Below are 18,919 nucleotides of genomic sequence, written 5' to 3'. Positions count from 1 at the left end.
GGGCAATTTAGAGTGTTCAATCGACCTGCCATGCATGTTTTTGGAATGTGGGAGGAAACCGGAGTACCCGGAGGAAACCCACGCAAGCACAGGGAGAACATGCAATCTCCACACAGGAAGGCCGGAGCCGGGATTGAACCCACGACCGATGCTGTCTCTCACCGTGAGGCCATCGTGCTAACCAGTCGTCCACCGTGCCGCCAGGCCGGGTACAGAATTAAGTATTTTTTAAGCTCTTTTTTTTTAACCTTTGACAGACCCCACAGATAAGGATAAAAAAATCAGGCATTTAAGTTTTGATCGTATTGTATAATCTCAACACAGCTCCGCACACATCTGATATAAAGATTCTCTTCAACCACTAGTCTAGAATCCAGTTTTCCGTGGGAAATCACATGATCTCATGTGAGTTCACAAACACAAAGCCGAACAGGCTCTTCCAGAATTACGCCAATGGTTGCCGAGTGTTTCCAAAAAGGACCAGAGATTATGGCAAAGTGAGCAAGGAAATACTGACTTTGTAGAATAGTTCCTGCCGTCTGGGGAAACCAAGTTTCACAAAATGAGACTGGGTCGGCTGCCTACCACCCGAAGACAGCTGGGATAGTCGCCAGCACCCTCACGACCCGAGCAAGGGACCCCTGCATCCCTGTATAAGGGCCCTAACTCTAATGATCCATATCGACGATGTAACTGGAAATGCATGTGTTAATAATTATGTATATCATACATGTAATAAAATATATCCTTGAAAATCCATCCTTTTTTTCCTTTTGTCCTTCTTGCAGCCCACTTCATCTAGAATCGTCCTTGGCTGGAGCGCTTGTTTTCAGTAACTCTTAGCATATGGTTTTCTTTTTTCAGTTGTTCAATTTCCAGTTTCGTCTGTTTCAGAATGTCTTTGTGGCAATTAACATCCACGCCAAGCTTCTCGACTGTCGAAGTTAACCTTTCAATGCGCCGAGATGTTGAACTTGTTTCCATCATGAGTTCAATAGTTGAAATCTTCTGGGAGGTCTCGTGTTTATTAGAGAGCTCTTGGGTTGCTGACAAGAAATCGGAGCTGACGTTGGAGCTGTCACTGTTGGCTTTGGAGTCCCTTTTCTTTCGTTTGTTGGAAGACGTCGGGGTTGCGCTGTTGGCTTGGACTTTAGAGATGTCCACTGCACCCTTGGCTGAAGTTCCTTTGTGTTCCACACTTCGTGAATACATTTCTGTTGAGTTTTTGGCGTCACTCACTTTAAAGTCAGCGTTCAGCTTCTGTTCAAACCGCGAACGGTTATCACCTCGGCTTTTTAAAAACATTTTTTCCATATTGATGGATTATAATTCCGGTTCGAAAATATTCAACTATCACAGTCACTTCTTTTCTCAGATCTAGAAAATTACGACGTACTGTTGCTGGTCCGACCCTCGCGGTTTTTAACGGAGAACATTTTGAGTGGACTTTTATTTCCACACCACCACCAATATCTAAACCCCTCCCAAGCCGCAAGTCTCCCTGGCGCGGCGTTATTGCGTGTATTTGTCGTGTCTTTATGACGTCAACGAACGGCAACCCTCGCCGTGTCGAGTGGGGTGTTTCATTTTCTCCATCCTATCGGTTAAATTATATCGTATATGAGTAATTATAGACTTCATACACCCGTATCAGTGCGGAAGGATAGTTCTTAACGCAACAGTGACGCGTTTAAGGAGTTCCGACCGGCAAGGTGAATTACAGCGCGGGTTTGTCAATAGTTAGCATAGTTGCGTTACGTTTATAGCTTACCACCCGGGCAGGCGCTCATTGTTAGTAAATTGTTGGTACATGCACAAGTGTACCGTTGTCGCATAAGCAATTCTGGACGTATAGCTAACCATAACTTAAAGCTAACATGTTTGTTCAAGAATTTGTTTAAGATAATTCGTTGTCGTTTTTCGATGGTGAGCCTATTATCGATGCTTCTTCGCGTTATGGGCCTTGTTACCGACTAGCACGACCCGGCTATTAGCATGCTTACTAGTCAATGACCCCGTAAAATTCTTGTTTTACATACTCGGGACCGTTATCTAATACTATAGGCACTAGTAGGTGATACTACTGTACTGTGCGTTGTATTTCTGATGCACTATACCCATACTACCAACTAGCTAATTTGCTAATGCTAAGTGGAGGTTTTACTTGAAACGTCAAATGCGTCTTTCGATAACAACCGAACATGTACATTTAACTATAACATGCAATAATTGGCTCTTGTTAGACCGCTGGCACCTTTATTTACACACTTTTTGGAATTATGGCGGCCTTATTTATTTCACCCTAATTGTTGAACTGTCTGTGTGCCACATTTCATTCTGCTTTACTTCAAATATCTTTACAAACAATAAAACATTACAATTGCCAGAAGGCTTGAACAACCAGATAATGTTAACCTGATCACATACAATTAGTATATGATAAGAACGTTTTTTTTTTTTATTAAAATCTACTATGGTAGCTAACTTTTATTTTAAAAAATTCAGTGTTGTGTTTTGATGCTGTATAACCTTATCCTGTCCTTTTTTTTCCTTTTTTTTGCCGACAGTAAAATATTGTCAAATGGATACTCCTGAAAGCCCTACCCAATCATTGCAGTCTCCTGTGGATGAAAAGGACCTTTCTGACAGTGAACTACTGGATTCTCCTGATGAGGAAGAGGATCGGGTCATCTCAGATAGTGAGTTACTCTATGAAGAGAATGGAGATCTTGCAGAGGAGGATGAAGAGGAGGATACAGTTGAAATCAGAGGAGGAGGTCTGGCATCACACGTGGTGGGAGGAGAAGAGGATGAGGTTGTACCTGACTTTGTTTCTGAGCCAGAGGATGAGGAGCCTGTAGGAGATACTGGTGGCCTGGGACAAGTAAATGAGGCCATTTTGCTAATGGAAGGGGATGAGGATGATGATAATGACGATGGTCAACAGGAGGGTGAGTTGGATGCAGAGGATGAGGTAGAAGATGTAGATGATCAAATATTTGACCATCCTCAGTCCCCTGAATCAGAACCAGATATAGGCAAGAACTTTGTCACGGAAAACAACAGAGATTTATCAGAAGCATATGGAGACTACAGAAGGCATACAGCAGACATTGGTGCTGATGAGGAGGAAGAGGAAGGAGTGAAAAGCCTTGCAGAAGAGCCAAATGATATTTTGCGTGCTCGAGAGGGGAGAGCTCCTCTGGCAAGAGAGATTAAGGAAGACTCGCCCTCCGTTTCCAGGGAGCTGGATGAACATGAGCTGGATTATGATGAGGAGGTCCCGGAGGAGCCCAACATCTCCACACATGACGATGAGGAAGAAGAGGATGCAAAATTAGCCTTGGAAGAGGCGAGCGAAGACGCGACTTTAAAGAAGCGAGAGAAGAAACCTATCCTACCCCCGTCCCCCAAAGATGGGGAATCCAGAAAGACGGATGACTCCAGAATCCGCAGAGATTCCTTCAAAGACAAGAAGAAAGATGAGGATGATGGAGAAATTGATGAAGGAGAGATTGATGTAAGTAGACAGGGTTTTTCTGATAACTGCATGGGGCTTGACTACGGTACATGTTAGCGGTAAAAGACAGAGTATCGGAAATGTTTCGCTACAAATGTGAATGTGTTTCACTATTATTTGGAGGCTCTGGTTGGCAGTGTTTGTTGAATGGGCTAGTTCATACCTTGGAAGAGTTATTTGGTTTGTTTGGTAATCATATACTTTGAAGAATGTTCTGTCAAATTTAAAGCTGTGTTTTTGTGTCTCATGTGCAGGACGATGATTTAGAGGAGGGGGAGGTAAAAGATCCTTCGGATCGGAAGATCAGACCACGTCCTATCTGTAGGTTCTTCATCAAAGGTGAGTTATGTTAGAACATATAGTGCGCTCTCTCTAGCTTCTTTTGCACAGAGAACCTGTAGAATTGATGCTTACCGTAAATTATGAAACTAGCTGATTAAATGCCTCAATTAACTTAACCCCCCCCCAGCACAAAACAAATCACTTGGGCCAAACGTAAGATATACATTTTTTTTTTTTAATTATTGATAATACTTTCCAATGATGTATAGATTGCTGAAATTGGGTAAAGTTTGGTGAAGATATGTCAATTTAAATTCAATAAATACATTTCTGGAGAACTTTGATACAAATTGGTAATATCCTTTTATGATCTTGTATTAGATCTTTTTTAAGCTTCTAATTTGTTTTTTGTCTGAATCGTATGGGACCCAAATAAAAAAAAAAGGAAAATCCAACCTTTAATTCAAGTGCATTATTCTGTGTCTGTGTGTGTGTGCTTTGGTATGGGGGGCCCAAATTAAGATTTAGCCATCAATTATCCAATCCGTTTTTCACAAGAGTTGCAGGCGTGCTGTGGCTTATCCCAGCTGTCTTTGGGCACATTTTTATTTTACATTAGGTTCAATTTAATATTGTATATTGTTCTTTTGTCATTTTTAGTATTTGGAATGATTGCTCCCCCTATGTGTTGTTAATTGCATGACAGGCTCACAGGTTGTTCACTCATTGACGTGCACGTATCAGGTGTGTTTAAATGGATGTCAAAAAGCAAAGTCAGTGTTTTTTGTATTATTTTTTTTGCTATGCACTTAGACGCGGTGATCCTATAGTTTTTCAAACACTTACGGCCACACTTACAGCCACAGTTATAATGCTCATTTCACTTGGACACCGGACAGTCATTGCTCAAGCGTATCCATTAGGAATTGTGAATCCTTTTTTTGGAATTTGTTTGGATCACAATAAATAGCCATTGGAATTTCCTACCAATGACTGATTAATGCAATGTGCGTCTGAAAACCTTTTTAATCCCAAATTTACTGTCTTGTGTTTGGACATTGAAAGCCGGCACATATTTATATAGAATACGTTGAGCCTTCTTATTTTGCTGCACGTAAAATGTATTTCTTTCATTTAATAATGAAAATTTAATTTCTTTAGGTACATATTAAAGATTGCAATATTCAACACCCATATCAGATATTGCATGTTTATCGTATTGCAATATCGTGCAGCCTTAATTTTCAGTTTGAGAGTATTCCATCGATTATTTTATCAACTGCTCAAGTAATCCCCCCAACACACACACTGCTGGCTCGTTCACTGTTTTTGTTTTTTTTTTGTTTTTTTTAATTTTTGATGCTTTCGTTTATACTACCAGCCGAGTAAAAAAAAAATGGATCTTTGACGTGTTTAGCCATCAATGGTAGTGAATGAGTTAATGTGCAGAAAAAAGGGGGAAATGTATATTTCTTGACTTAAGACAATTTGAATGCACTCTTTTTTCCCCCCTCTCTCTCTCTACTTGATACATTGCCGAGGTCTCGGATCGGCTGATCCCCAAGATCAGGTGACTCGGTCACAACTGGAATTTTTTTTTATTGAGACGTCCTTAATTTAAAGCTATGTTGTTTTTACCTCTGGCAGCAGTGTTCTACCGAGCAGCCGCCAAAGCAGCTGCCAACTCGTCATCATGCGGGTCGCATTTCTGTGTTTTGTCTCCAATCTCCGCCAACTCCACTTTACCACAAAACCAAGGCATCATCTTATTCTCGGCTGCAAAAGTCAGCAATAAACATCAGTGCGGAAACATGAGAGTGGCCAATTATTGGTCTCAGCTGCCACAATTATGTTTTGTAAAAATATTAAAACAGTTTCAAGGAATGCGTTTACAACCGACTTAGTCGACTTTTTTTTTTTTTTTACCCAGTCCTACTTTTACACATCTTAACTAACCATGGCTGACAATAATTACGGGGGGTCCTGTATATGTAAATGTGTGTATATTGTAATAAATGTATAAGGAACTATTGATCTTATTGGTCTAATATATTGATCAAATTTGGGGTTAAAGCATTTGGTGGGCCTCAGGATGTCCAGATTTCAAATTGGGTCCTGGGACTATAAATTTGGGAATGACCAAGTTAGGATTTGATTGGAAACATGTCAGAAAATAGGAAAATATCTTACTCAGTTTCTGAGCAGTCCAAGATATTGATGGCCATTAATGTCTTATTCGAAACGCAAGCGATAATTTGCCTGTTTTCATGGAGAACTAAGGAAATTAGAGGTAATAACATTTGAGATTCCACAATTAAAGGAGTTGAATTTAAAGAAATTGTTTTCACATGATTTAATACTTTTCACTTTCCATTTTGCAAACATGATGACAAGAACGCTTTTCTGATTTTGAGGAAAAAAAAATGATCTATTTCCTCAGTGTTGCTATTGCAATTTAGCTATAAGGTTACATATGCTCAACTGTCATTGTCAGTTTGGTAATTAAGTTCTTTGGCTACCAGTGAGAGGAGCAGTGTCATGAATGTCACAGTCACAATATGAGAATTTAAGAGAATTTGTTCCTTTTTTTTAACCAGTCTGTATTTTGTAATCTTACGCAGCAGGGGGTTCCCTTTCAAATGATAAATATGTTTGGATGTAGAAATTGAAGTCCCATCCAACTGCACTATGGGAAATGCGTTATACTGTATTATTGACACTCGGAGGACAATCAGAGTCGATCCTAGTCTTGTAGTGCTCCAACCCAACACTCTCCCCATAACTGTGTGTTGGAGTAACATGGTAAACATTTCTTTAAGTACAGACAATTTTATTACAACATTGTTTTGTCATTTTACTATAAAATTATATCTGTTACTTACATTCATTATTTCTTTCTCGACAATAAATGGTTTTGATCCGATATGTACTTCCCCGCCCTCCTCCACACTTGCAGTTCATTGATTGATAATATCGTATTTTCAATCTGTGTTGTACAAAGAGCTCAAAAGTGTGTATTAATTGCAGGTGATGAATCACTCCTGACACTAATCTAATTTTTGCAATAATCTCTTGTAACAAACTGGTATGTGGTCATTTCTTATGAAATCTGAAGCACTATTTTGTTCCACCAGGAAATTGTACTTGGGGTATGAACTGTCGGTTTATTCACCCTGGTGTCAATGACAAAGGTAACTATTCCCTCATCACCAAGCCAGACCTCTTCTCACCAAATGGAGCACAGCCTGGAGGACCCCTACCGCTTATACCCAACAACTCCTGGGTAAGTGTCTTTTAAGGCTGTGGCGATAATTCAATATCGATATGTATCGCGATAGTTGGGTGATTGATATCAATAGAAAATGGTGTTGATAAATTATCGATTAAAAAAACCCACAACGGAGCAGATTCGACCTATCACTGCCCAACTCGTCACAAACTCCCTCCCATTGAGGAAATAGGACCTGAGGCTTACGCATGCGGCGCTGAGCTAGTGTGACTCAAAACAAACAAAAAAAAAAACGGGTGGCAAAAGGTGGACATACCGGCCGACTTGAGGAAACGTCCCTCAGTTCCATCACACGAGTACTCCGGAGAAGCAGGCGGGCGTACGTAACAGTTAAGCCGCTAACAAGCACCCTCAGCGGACAAAACAGCCCGTAGTTCCGTTGCAAGGGAAGCCGGCGTGCATTTTACTTTTTTGTAGTTCATTTTGAAGGTTAAATGTTACATTTTAAAATAAAACAAATCAGAATTCAACCCTTTTCCCTTTATTTTCAATAGCAAAAAAAGAAATAGAATTAATAATAATAATTCATTACATAACGACCGATGACATACATGCGTCACAATATAGTTTTCAGCCATATCGCCCAGCCCGAGTCTCTTTCTCTCATTCAAGTGGCTATTAGTAGTATTTATTACATGTAGGGGGCCAGAAGATGTCTGTCATAAAACACTGGCTCCACACCAAAATTATTGCTGTATTTTCACACAAGTCACACCGCTTAAAAAATCCAAATGTATACGTTGCTCTGTGGTATCAGTCGCATTTTTTTGGGGAAATGTATTTGACAAAAAACTATACCAAGATCAGAAACCTCGGACTCGCACCCAAAATTCCCGTTCCCTAATTACGGGTGAGTTGAGTGTGCACTGCTTCACGACGAGCATTCAGAAACTCAGTGTTGTTCATATGAGTGTGCATCCAGCCGTACACATGGCCAGCATGAGCTACAGATTGGTTTACAACAGAGGCTCTTTCTGGAAATTATTGAGAAGTGAGCATGCTCTGCCTCTCCTGTTTTCTCAGTGAAATGTTTTCGACTGGGTATTTCGTAGCGAAGCTCTAGAGTGCGCATCATGTAGCGAAAACCATAATTCTCAACTATGCTATACGGGCGGAGACCCTTGATAATATACGCAGAGATGCTGTGCGTGATAGGCGTTGCCCTGGCAGAATTAAGAGAGTTTTGCTTGCAGCAGAGAACCCACACTGGTCTGGCCGGGAGGCAAACTGCCAAGGGCGGCTTTTTGGCTTGCGACGAGCGCTGCGTGGTGTTGCTGCAAGTGGCTGTGCATATTCGTCGTGTTTCCAGTGTACCTTACCTTTGTGAAACAGTTCTTTGCACAGCAAAGTCCTTCGCCAGCTTAGCTTTATCCGCACTACTGTAAAATCCAAAATGCAGCCATGGCTTTGACTTGTGTGATGCCGGCGCATTATTTAACTTTTCTTTTTTTTAACTCGCTCCAATTGTCTTCTTCGCCTGGAAACTTTAGCCCGCATCCCCGCCGCTCCTCTGAGGCACGCCCCTAGTGGACCACCAAGTAATGGCTCAATAAACAATGAAGGAGCGTTTATAGGAATCTTTATATTCTTTTAAAATAGCGATACGTGGCGTAGGCTTATCGATAATCGATCGGAAGACAAAATATCGTGATGTATCATCATATCGAGATATTGTCACACTCCTAATAGGCGGTGTACACCCTGAACTGGTTGCGAGCCAATCGCAGGGCACCCAAAGACAAATGCGCTCACAATCACACCTGTGGAATTTAGTACTGATGCCATTTTTACATGCAAACCTGTTATATAACTGTCAATGTTGAGCTCATCCAAGTGGCCTTTTAATACAGCACATAGAAAGTACATCACTGGTGTTGAGCCAAATCCGCTGATGTCCACATTTGGTTAACATTTTTTCTTCTACATTTCAATGCAAAGATATTTGCACTTAACAAGGATGCACACTTTATTTCAGCTCTAACTTCATCAGTATATCTGCCATTTAAAAAAAAAAACAACAAAGACCAAATGATGCCATTGTTTGTGATAGTTTTGGGGTAAATGTGTCATCTGCAAAAATGTCTTATCGCGGCAGGCCTACCAATAAATGATTTGAATGCAAAATGGACCCCTCGAATGATTTAGTAATCTGATTGAATTTTTTTATTCATCATTAGTCTGCAAGAACTTTCATGCATCTTGTTTTTTAAGCAGGGGACCTTTGCTCCTTCAAAGTATTTTGGTATACTTGGGAGGTGTTCTTGAGCGTTATGGGATACAAGCAGATGAGGGCAAATATTAATCCCATCAAAAGAATGCATGCTTTGGTTTAGTATCCAAACCCTGTCAGTACTTAGTTACCCCCTGTCACCAGACACTTCTGCTGCGTCCTCCACAGCCTGCTAGATCACAAGCACCTGAAACAAACGCATGAAGATCTGTTTCTGTAAGTCTCGTGTGAGGGTGGTCCTCCAATGTTTTGCTTCATCTTGTCAGTCAGTTGTTTGAGCAATCCTGCAAACAGCAGTTGACGCCATTGAAAAGGCACAAAGTTTCATAATTGTTGCACCTACTTTTTCCATGCTGTAACTGAACAGAGAGGGAATGAAAGGGGAGGAAACTGTAGGAGTCAGTTAACAACAGACCTGGCAATACTGGAGAAGCTCTTCTTGCCTTTTCCCAATGTACTTGGTGAAGCAATAGAGATAATTACATTTTTACATTGACATAACAAACGCTCAAGATTTCATCAAATAGTATTGTGCATGGCAAAGCAGCAGTTGTATACAAAGTATCTCAGTTTAAGTTACCTTAAATCACAAATAGCACGTAAAAAAATAAAATATATACTCTCCACTTTTGAAACGTAAGTTGTAAAAGACAGTTTGTGCGCACCCATCATGTTTCAACATGAACATGCTCTATAAGGACATGGTTGTTATTGTTGTACTGATTTCAACAGATAACAAAGTTTAAGTAAATAAATGACGGTTTCTGTGTAGGAGGAGAAATTAAAATTCCTCATAGGAGTATGACTGGATAAGTAATGTCCGATGGTGGCGCGCATAGACGCAGCGGCTGACGGCTCTCCCTCCCAGTGCTCCTTATTGCTTTTTATTTGTGTTTGCTTGGTCTTATTGGCACCAACTGAGGCACAGCATCGATATACCCGCCAGGACATCGTGGACATTGGATATCGATGCAAAATAACCATCTTTTTCCTCTAATCTCGTTGCACGCTTGTGTACAATGACAATAAAGGGATTTCTGATTCCTTTGTATAAGCAGCGTGTCATCTGGTAAAAAGCTCCTTGTCTAGTGGCGCGCTCATGAAAGTTACACCAAATTTACAGATTTTGGAACTCTGTACACAAATGAGGCGCTCCGCCACGTTATAAGGCACCTCGTCCATTTTGGTGAAAATGTAAGGTGTGCCTCATGGTCGTAAAAATACGCTCTATCTAAAATTAGAAACAGTATTATTGTACACCCCTGTATAATGAGAAGATGGTGATATTGTGTCAAAATTTGAATATCGACCAATCCTAGTTTAGATGGATTTTTTTTCCTACATGGAGAGGGTGACAATATTTTATATTTTTATTTTTTTTTAAAGCCTGTCTAGATGAGGCTGAACACACGGAGGGAGTGAGAGGGGCAGAGAGATTAACCTGGGGTGTGAATTGATTCTTTTTTTTTTTTTTAAATCAATGCATATTTTAAGCAGTTTTTATTGATCATTTTTACACCATAAAAGTAATATTTTCTTAAAGGTTTAAATAATACAATACAATGACGCTAAATGTGAAATGATGATTGAAATGGTGGCCGACTGGTTAGCACGATGGCCTCACAGTGCAGAGGTTGTGGGTTCGATTCCAGTTCCGGCCTTCCTGTGAGGAGTTTGCATGTTCTCCCCGTGCCTGCGTGGTTTCCTCCAGGTTTTCACTCAAGAGCATACTTTAATTTGTTGCCTTTCAGGCTGCACCTGCAGTTGAGGAGCTCCCTCCTCCTCCGCCTCCCGTCGAACCTCCTGTGGAAAGTGCCTGGGAGAGGGGCCTCAGGCATGCCAAAGAGGTAATTATCACCATGTGTCAAAACTGGATAAATCACTTACATGGTTTGGATGGGCAGCACCACCGTTGTGTGATTTGCAAGTCTCATGTAGGCAACTGAAATAGCAGATCACCATTTTTAAAATAAATTCAATTAGAAAAGATGGGCGGTTGAAGATGGGCAATGGTAATTCCCAACTGGCCTGGAGAACATGATGTAAATAATTAATATTCATTCACTATGCCAAGCAATGCTGACCTGTTTTGCAGACTTTCATTAGTGCAGCATTTAGCCAAAGCTGTTGGTTATTTTACCTGCTACATCTAGTTTGATTCTTTAATTTTGAGGTCCAGGGTCAGTCCTCTGCATATAATGCAAAAAATGTTGCGGTCCAGGATCAGTCTACTGCATACAATGTGGAAAAAAAATTAATATTAAAATAATAGATATAATAATAAAACTAATAAGTTAAATGACTAAAACAAATAAATACCAGAAATCATTTGCTTTTCTACTCAAATGTATCAGTATTCTTAATTACTTAAAGAGAGTGACATCTCAAAACAATGACAGTCATGTCTGTGTTGTGTAGTCCATTGACTATAGTTTGAAAGAATTATCAGTTTCAAATAAGCGTTTGTAGTTGACAGACACAATTGACCAAAATTTAGGATTAGCATTTTGCCTCAGATGGATATTATCTCAAGGTCAAGACACCACCACTATCATTTCTGATGATTTTATGTTTGTTAAATTCAGAAGTGAGTAGAATATTTGGTAATAATGCTCGCTCCATGACATCTTGACACCTGACGTTGGGCAAGTGTGCTTTGGGAACCACCACCATGTGCTTAGACATGGCTATGCTCATGTTTTAAACAAATTGTGCTTACTTGTTTGTGTCCTGTAGATGTTGAAGAAAGCCACCATCCGAAAGGAACAGGAGCCCGACTTTGAGGAGAAACGTTTCAATGTGACTATTGGAGAAGATGAGAGAGAATTTGACAAGGAGAACGACTTCTTCAGGGAACGTAGCTACCGCATAATCAGAGAGTATGATATACCAGCATTTAATGCACTAATTCCTCATTTAAAATGAGTCCTTTAAATGTAACCACTTTAAATGTTCACCGGGGTGTTCTGAGATGGGAACCTGACTAAAGTTCAACCCCCTAAAACTGGTTTAAGGTCTTTTTTGGGATGGGGTTTGCAACAATTTTGGAGCTTGGGTGTCTGCAGGGAGGCAAGCCTTCTAATATTTCTTGGTTTGTCGGTTCTGTTGTCTGTAATGGTGACCAATCCCCACCTAAATTCAAATGCACATTATTACTCTTGTCCCCATCAACCTGTGAAAATATAATCTTGTTCTGCACCATATTTTGAATCAAATGTGCAAAAATCATGATCACCTCCACGAAATAAATAACACCATGCCAGTGCCTTCATCACTTAGACAGGCTGACATGGACAAGAGCATGAATACGCACACAAACCCTGGTGGTTGTAGTTTTTGGACATTTAGCTATGCTCAAGTTTTGTTAAGTCTCAGGAGTTGGCCGACACCCAGGCGTGGATGGTAGAATGACGCATATAATATACATATTCATATATGACAAAAGCATGAAAGTACATTTTGATATTTACATTTCTATATTTTTTGATAATTTTGAAGTGTGTTCTTTTTTTTTCGTAACGCTTCGCCGAGCTTTGGGCAGATACTTGGAACCAAAGATTCACACTGTGCAAAAAAGTGTTTGATCGGGACACCCCTACAAATAACACAAGTTTCTCCAATGATGAGTTTTTCTGAATACTACTTAAAAACTTGTTTTGGGGGGGTTGTGTGTGTGTTTTAAACATTATGCCAATGGGATAATTTTCTTCATTAACATTTGATTTGCACTTCTAGAGAAATGGACGTCAGAGAGCCAATATATGGGTAGGTATGGACTATTGCTTCTTGAAAGTTTGCTTTATCCTCCCAGTTGTTACAGTTAATTACTTGTTGTTGCACCGTTAATCAGCCTTTAACTCAAATGTGAATGTAGCAATACTTTTATTGAGTCTATTACATTTCTGTAATGTGTTTGCAGTGAGCAATATGCTGATCCATACTATGATTATGAAATGGAGGCCCTATGGCGAGGTGGGCAGTATGAAAACTTCAGAGTGCAGTATACGGAAGCTCCTCTTCCTTACCACTATAATGTAAGTACCCTCCTTTCGTGCAGTGATTTATGCAAGCTGCTAATCTGTTTTGAGCTCACATAGTGTGGTCAGCATTCCATGCTAGTCTAATCAGAGGACAGAAAGCCAAATTTGCATGCACTACATTGTTGAACCTGAAGATGACGCCACATAGAAGGGTTTTGCCCCAAATTCAAGATTTAAACAAATATGCACTAAAATTTCATAAAAATGTCCATGACATGTCTTGTTATACTGTTTAACAGCAAAAAAAAGTTGATTTGGGGGTGATTACCCTTTGAAGGACTGATGTTTGCAAAGTAACATGACTGCAGGCAAGAATAACCCAGATGAGAGAAGGGTGATCACACCAAAAGTGTGTTGCTACAGAACTCATTCAGTTAGTGAGCCCTTCAAGACAGCTGCTTTACTGTGAGTTTATTTGACCACACATCAGGCTACTTATAATCTTAAATTCAAGCATCCCGAGAGAATGTACACAAGCAAAGGAAGAACATGTAAATTCCTCCCAGGGCCTGAACAAAACCCTTTTGGTCTGCATAACATTGCACCTCAGTTGTGTAATCCTGACTAGATACAAAAATGACCCATTCTCGAACATCTTTTTGGCCTAGCATGACAGCAGATGTCAATCCCATGTTGATCTAATCCTGTACATTTAAAAAAAAAACAAAAAAAACATTTCTCTTAAATACTTTGTCATCATTCTAGGAGCGTGAAAGGGAACGGGACCCTCGGGAGAGGCACAGAGATCGAGAGCGGGAGAGGGATCACCGAGAGAGGGAGCGCAGGCAGAGGGAACGAGAGCGGGAGAAAGAGCGGGAGAAGGAGCGAATGAGACGGAAAGAGGAATGGGAGAGGGACAGGATAAAGAGAGATGAGAAGGAGAGACCAAAGATGCGTCCTCCTCGAGACATGCGGGAGAAAAAAGATGACAACAAACTCAAACCTCAGTCACCTTTAATTATGCCACCCAAGTAAGTAAAAATTCAACATGGTCAACCTATCAACAATAACAAAGAAACGTGATGGTGACTTGTGGAACTGTGACTTGGGCTGGAGTCGACTTGAGTCTATGTTTTGATAAATTGTGACTGGACAGGACAGAAACTAAAACTGACTTGAGACTGTCTTGAAAGACTTGATTGGTATTAATGTTTGTTTTAATCATTTAAATTATAAAATATCAAATCAATGGGTTATGACCGTAGTTGTAAAAATTACTAGGGGAGTAACAAAAAACTATTTTAATCAGAAAGTCTGTTTTGATTTAAGCGATGCGATTCTATAGATTTTAACAGAATCGTATCATTCAACTATAATGTGTAGAGATACGTATTGAATTGTCTTTTATTGTGACGATTTATTTGAAGGAGTACTGATAAGTTCATTCATATGTAAACAAATGACAAAAAACTCATTGCATCATAACCTCTTGAAGGAGGCCTTGCCATTTCGAGGCAAATCGAAATCCCACTGAATCAAACAAAGTCAAATTAGCCCACTTTAAAATCAAACCATCCTTGAGCAGTATCACATATACCATTTCTTGAAATATGTATCAGTTGCCTTTTATTGGAATTATGCACAGTGTACACCCAAGTACCACAAAAATATGTAGCCCTCCAAGTAAACCAACTTAGGTTAAAATACAGTGGTATTAGGCCCAAGTGTTAATTTAAATGAGGCAGAGGAATTTGAATCCCGGTAACATTATATAGTTTTTATTACAACTCGTATGCCAAGGCAGGAACAGCCAGTATAAATGCGCTATATAAATAAAGTTGTTTTGTATTTATTTATTATCAATGCTATCATTTTAATGCCATAATGTTATTATTTTACATTGGTACTAATTCATTTTCTGGTTGTTATTTGTAGTCATATTTAAAGTTGAGTTTTGGTAGGTGAAACAATAAAAAGTTTTGAAGTCAATGACTAATCATGTTCATTCATCATGATGTCATTATCTGTCAAAATAATCGTCATTATAATTTTTTTCATAATTGCCCAACCCAAATGGGGGAAATACTATGTTAACTTTGTAAAAATCCAATCCAATTTGGGACGTTGTCAAACATTATAAAAACAGGAAGCAACGATTTGCAAATCATGTTCAATCCCCCCGACAATGTCAAAGAATAAAATGTTTAAAATCAAATTAATGACTGATAGAATGATTTAATTTGATGATCAGTTGTGTTGCATTGTACTTTTGGAGCGTTATCGACATGTCTCAGATTGGGGATACTCATGGTCAGACAAAAAGGTTTGAGGCCACACAGGTCCAACAAAGTTTCTGAACAACTGCTTAATGTTATAGTCGATACAATATTTCATGTTGTTTTTTTGAAAAGGACCTTGAAAAAAATAATCACACTTCGGTTTCGAGGACAGAGAGAAAAGAAATTGTTTTAAAAAGATTTGTTCTAGTCAAAATAGAAACAAACTTTTTTTTCCCAAGTTTGTATTTTTATTTAGTTTGAGAAGTACATTGTTTTAAATAATATAGTATTATCTCGTGGCCAGCTTGACCTAAATAAATGGACCTTTCACTCATCCAAAAAATTGCTCTCACAGATTGTATTTTCCTGATTTTTATTTGAGTACTGTTTTTCCCCCCAAACTTTGAACCCAGCGTCTTGAAATATACAACTCCCCCGCCTTTTTTGCCTCTGCAATATTTGTTCTCAAAGCTATGTATTGGTGTTGCCTCATTTATAATAGTGTATTATTGGGTAAAGTTTAATTACACTCATCTTAGCTTTTTCACACAAATGTAATGCAATATTTATTTAACTATAAAGTGTTCACTTCAGACTGGATTTTTTTCCTGAAGCCTCATGAAGTAATTTCATTACTTTGACAAGTTGTGAAAACATCATTTCATTTACATTGTTTACTTGCTAAAAAAAAAACAACAACATTGATTTATTGAGCCTTAAGCAAAGTAAATGATTTACCCAATGAACAGATCCTAAAAATAGCTTGAGTTTCTATTTTTAGGTTTAGTGTTGACTGGTGAGTCATCTGTTTGCTCTTGCCTCACACTTGTGGAATCTATCGTTTACCGCTAGTCATTTACTTACTATGCAAAGACAATGTGGCAGCACATCTGTGCCGGATGACATAATTACTACATCTCAAGATGATGTTTATCTAGTTTAATTTTCAGTTCTTCCTGGTGTAGTGTAGTGCTAAGTTTAAATGGGCTGACTTGTAGCAATCAACCAAGACATGCAAAAATGCTTTTGCTTTACTTTGGTTACACTGGTTAAAGCTTTTGAGACACAAGCGGTGGAAATCACAGGAATATTTTAATTTCCTCCAATCAATATTTAGATTGATGCTACCTCATCGTTTAGCGCCAGAAGATCAGGGTTGACAGCTTAACACATGATTGTAAGCTACAGCCGTGAGGCTATGGTAGCTATGTTTGTTTTTAATATACAGGTGCATGCAAACAAATAAATAAATACAGTACGTATTCCCACCTACGGACCTCTGTCAAACGGAAATTTCCTCACCCGGAAAAAAAACGTATGCATTAAATTTTCTACTAATACATTACATTAACAATCGATTCCTCACAACGGAAATTCCGATATCCGGAACCCGGAAGCCATAGCAAAGCCCGCAGTAGGGCAAACTCAAACAGTTCCCGCTCTGTACAACGAAACAACTTTGACCGCTCCACCATGATATATATTAGTTATTATATTAGTTCATGACAGACAGAATGAAATATTTAAAGACTTACATCACTGTCACTTCTACACCTTTTCCGGCCACTTTTTCCACTTCCTCTTAACCCGCTGTTCATGTATTTTGGGATGCTTTTTTGGGAGATCTTTTCACTTAATGATGGTTTTCTGAACAACCGTCAAGTCAGCAGTCTTCCTCCCAATTCTGAAGCCTGCTAAACCAGACTGAGGCCATGTAAAGTCTGAGGAAAACCTCTGTGGTTGTTTTGCATTAACTAGCTGACAAGATTGGGAAGATTGGAGCCTACAATGTTGAATTTTTTTAAAACACTGGATTTTATATTTTTGTGTCCTTCTGCGATAATAATCAAAATTGAAACAATAAGGCTTGAAATATTTTACTTTAAGTGAACTAATATAACGTAAGTTTTTTTAAACAAGTGATTGAAATAAATGGAATTTCCCTCGATATTCAATTTTTTTTGGCATGCACCTGTGGCTCATGATCCATATTTATTTAGTGTTCTGTTTTATTCACAAACATTTCTTTCCTTGGATTCCTGGTATACCAACCGGGGTCAAATGTAGATTAAATGCTGGCGTCAGGCGTCATACATCAGCGCAAGTGAAATATCAGCGACAAAAAAAAACAAAACAATCTAAAAACGTTTTAAAACCATAATTTTCATATTTACAATTGCATTTAGAAAACCAACAAACTACTGGAGTTTGATTTTAGATGAAGTACCGTACTTTCGCAACGCACCTAATAGTATGGACGGGTGCCTTATAATCCGATGGTGTGTATCGAGTTCCAAAATATGTAAAGGTGTGACATTCATGAGCGCTCCACTGGACTGACTGGGAGCACTTTCTGATGACACGCTGCTTACATAGAGGAAAGGAGCGCGCCGTCCGTTTATTTATTTGGTACTCATTATTGTCCAAAATCACAGGGCTGCAGCACAAGGATGAAATAGCATCATGTGGCTCTGGAGCCTTGGGTTGGAGACCCCTGCTCCAAAATCATTAGTTATCAGGAGACCCCAAAAAAATGCCGCGTTGGCTCAGCCATCAACATTGCATCCATCAAAGAGAACAAGCCACTTTTACCACTTTAGGTTGGTCAATATAAAAAAATATCATCCACACTCTGAACTGGAAAATAATATAGATTTATGAGAATAATGCGAAATTTTCCAAATTGTAACATCGACCCGGCGCCAGTGCATGTAGGATGTCGGTCACTGATTGTTATTAAACAAACAAAACAGTAGCTATTTTATGGCGACTATCTGTGAAGCCAATATCATTATGTATATACCATTTAGCTTTTAAACAATCTTTGAATTTGTCGAACTGGCTTAAAAGTAATTCATTTGTTCAGAAACTGTTGAAACATAAGAAAATCATTTACATGCTATCTTATTAGTCTGTAGCATTTCAAGAAATATTTATACAAACTTGCACCTTTTCAGACATTTCTTATGTTTTCCATCTTCTCAGCCGACCAATGGAGCCTCCTCCCACAAAGAAAGAGCTTGTGCCAGCAATGAGACAACCAGATGAATGGAAGGATCCGTGGCGTCGGTCAAAATCCCCCAGAAGAAGATCTAGTCTGGGCTCCCCTCCCCGAGGTCGGCGAAGAAATCGTCATTCGGGTTCTTCTGTTTCTCCGTCAAACTCTTCCCGGTATGAGCTCCTACAAGTCAGCATACTCATTAACATGATGAAACCTCATTGAATATTTTTTTTTCTTTATTGCATCCATCAAATGATGAGATTCTTTGACAGCTATCAAGCGTTTCAGGCAATCTCCCATGTAGCTTTCAGTTTGTCTGTTTCTTTGTTCTTTAATTT

The 18,919-nt window shown here is 39.2% G+C and overlaps 1 protein-coding gene across 4 annotated transcripts in view; it reads left to right on the top strand.

The window, feature by feature from the left end:
- Positions 1–1,493: 1,493 nt before the first annotated feature.
- zc3h18 (zinc finger CCCH-type containing 18) overlaps positions 1,494–18,919 on the top strand; it is a 31,682-nt gene continuing 14,256 nt past the window's right edge. For 3 of the 4 annotated variants that reach the window (XM_088298591.1, XM_088298590.1, XM_088298588.1), the window contains exons 1-10: positions 1,494–1,712; positions 2,568–3,520; positions 3,775–3,859; positions 6,937–7,085; positions 11,073–11,168; positions 12,058–12,200; positions 13,057–13,086; positions 13,241–13,355; positions 14,067–14,332; positions 18,566–18,751. In XM_088298591.1, coding sequence (XP_088154717.1) covers positions 2,582–3,520; positions 3,775–3,859; positions 6,937–7,085; positions 11,073–11,168; positions 12,058–12,200; positions 13,057–13,086; positions 13,241–13,355; positions 14,067–14,332; positions 18,566–18,751 — 2,009 coding nt within the window. In that variant the 5' untranslated portion in view covers positions 1,494–1,712; positions 2,568–2,581. The remainder of the gene's footprint in view (positions 1,713–2,567; positions 3,521–3,774; positions 3,860–6,936; positions 7,086–11,072; positions 11,169–12,057; positions 12,201–13,056; positions 13,087–13,240; positions 13,356–14,066; positions 14,333–18,565; positions 18,752–18,919) is intronic. The other variant, XM_088298589.1, reaches the window with a different exon arrangement.

The sequence above is a fragment of the Idiotropiscis lumnitzeri genome, chromosome 6 (genome assembly GCF_059441095.1).
Source record: "Idiotropiscis lumnitzeri isolate Australia: NSW breed Sydney's pygmy pipehorse chromosome 6, RoL_Ilum_1.0, whole genome shotgun sequence".
In the NCBI taxonomy this organism is placed as follows: Eukaryota; Metazoa; Chordata; class Actinopteri; order Syngnathiformes; family Syngnathidae; genus Idiotropiscis; species Idiotropiscis lumnitzeri.
The sequence above is the reverse complement of the archived record's forward strand: the minus strand, read 5'-3'. Positions and strand labels throughout refer to the sequence as shown.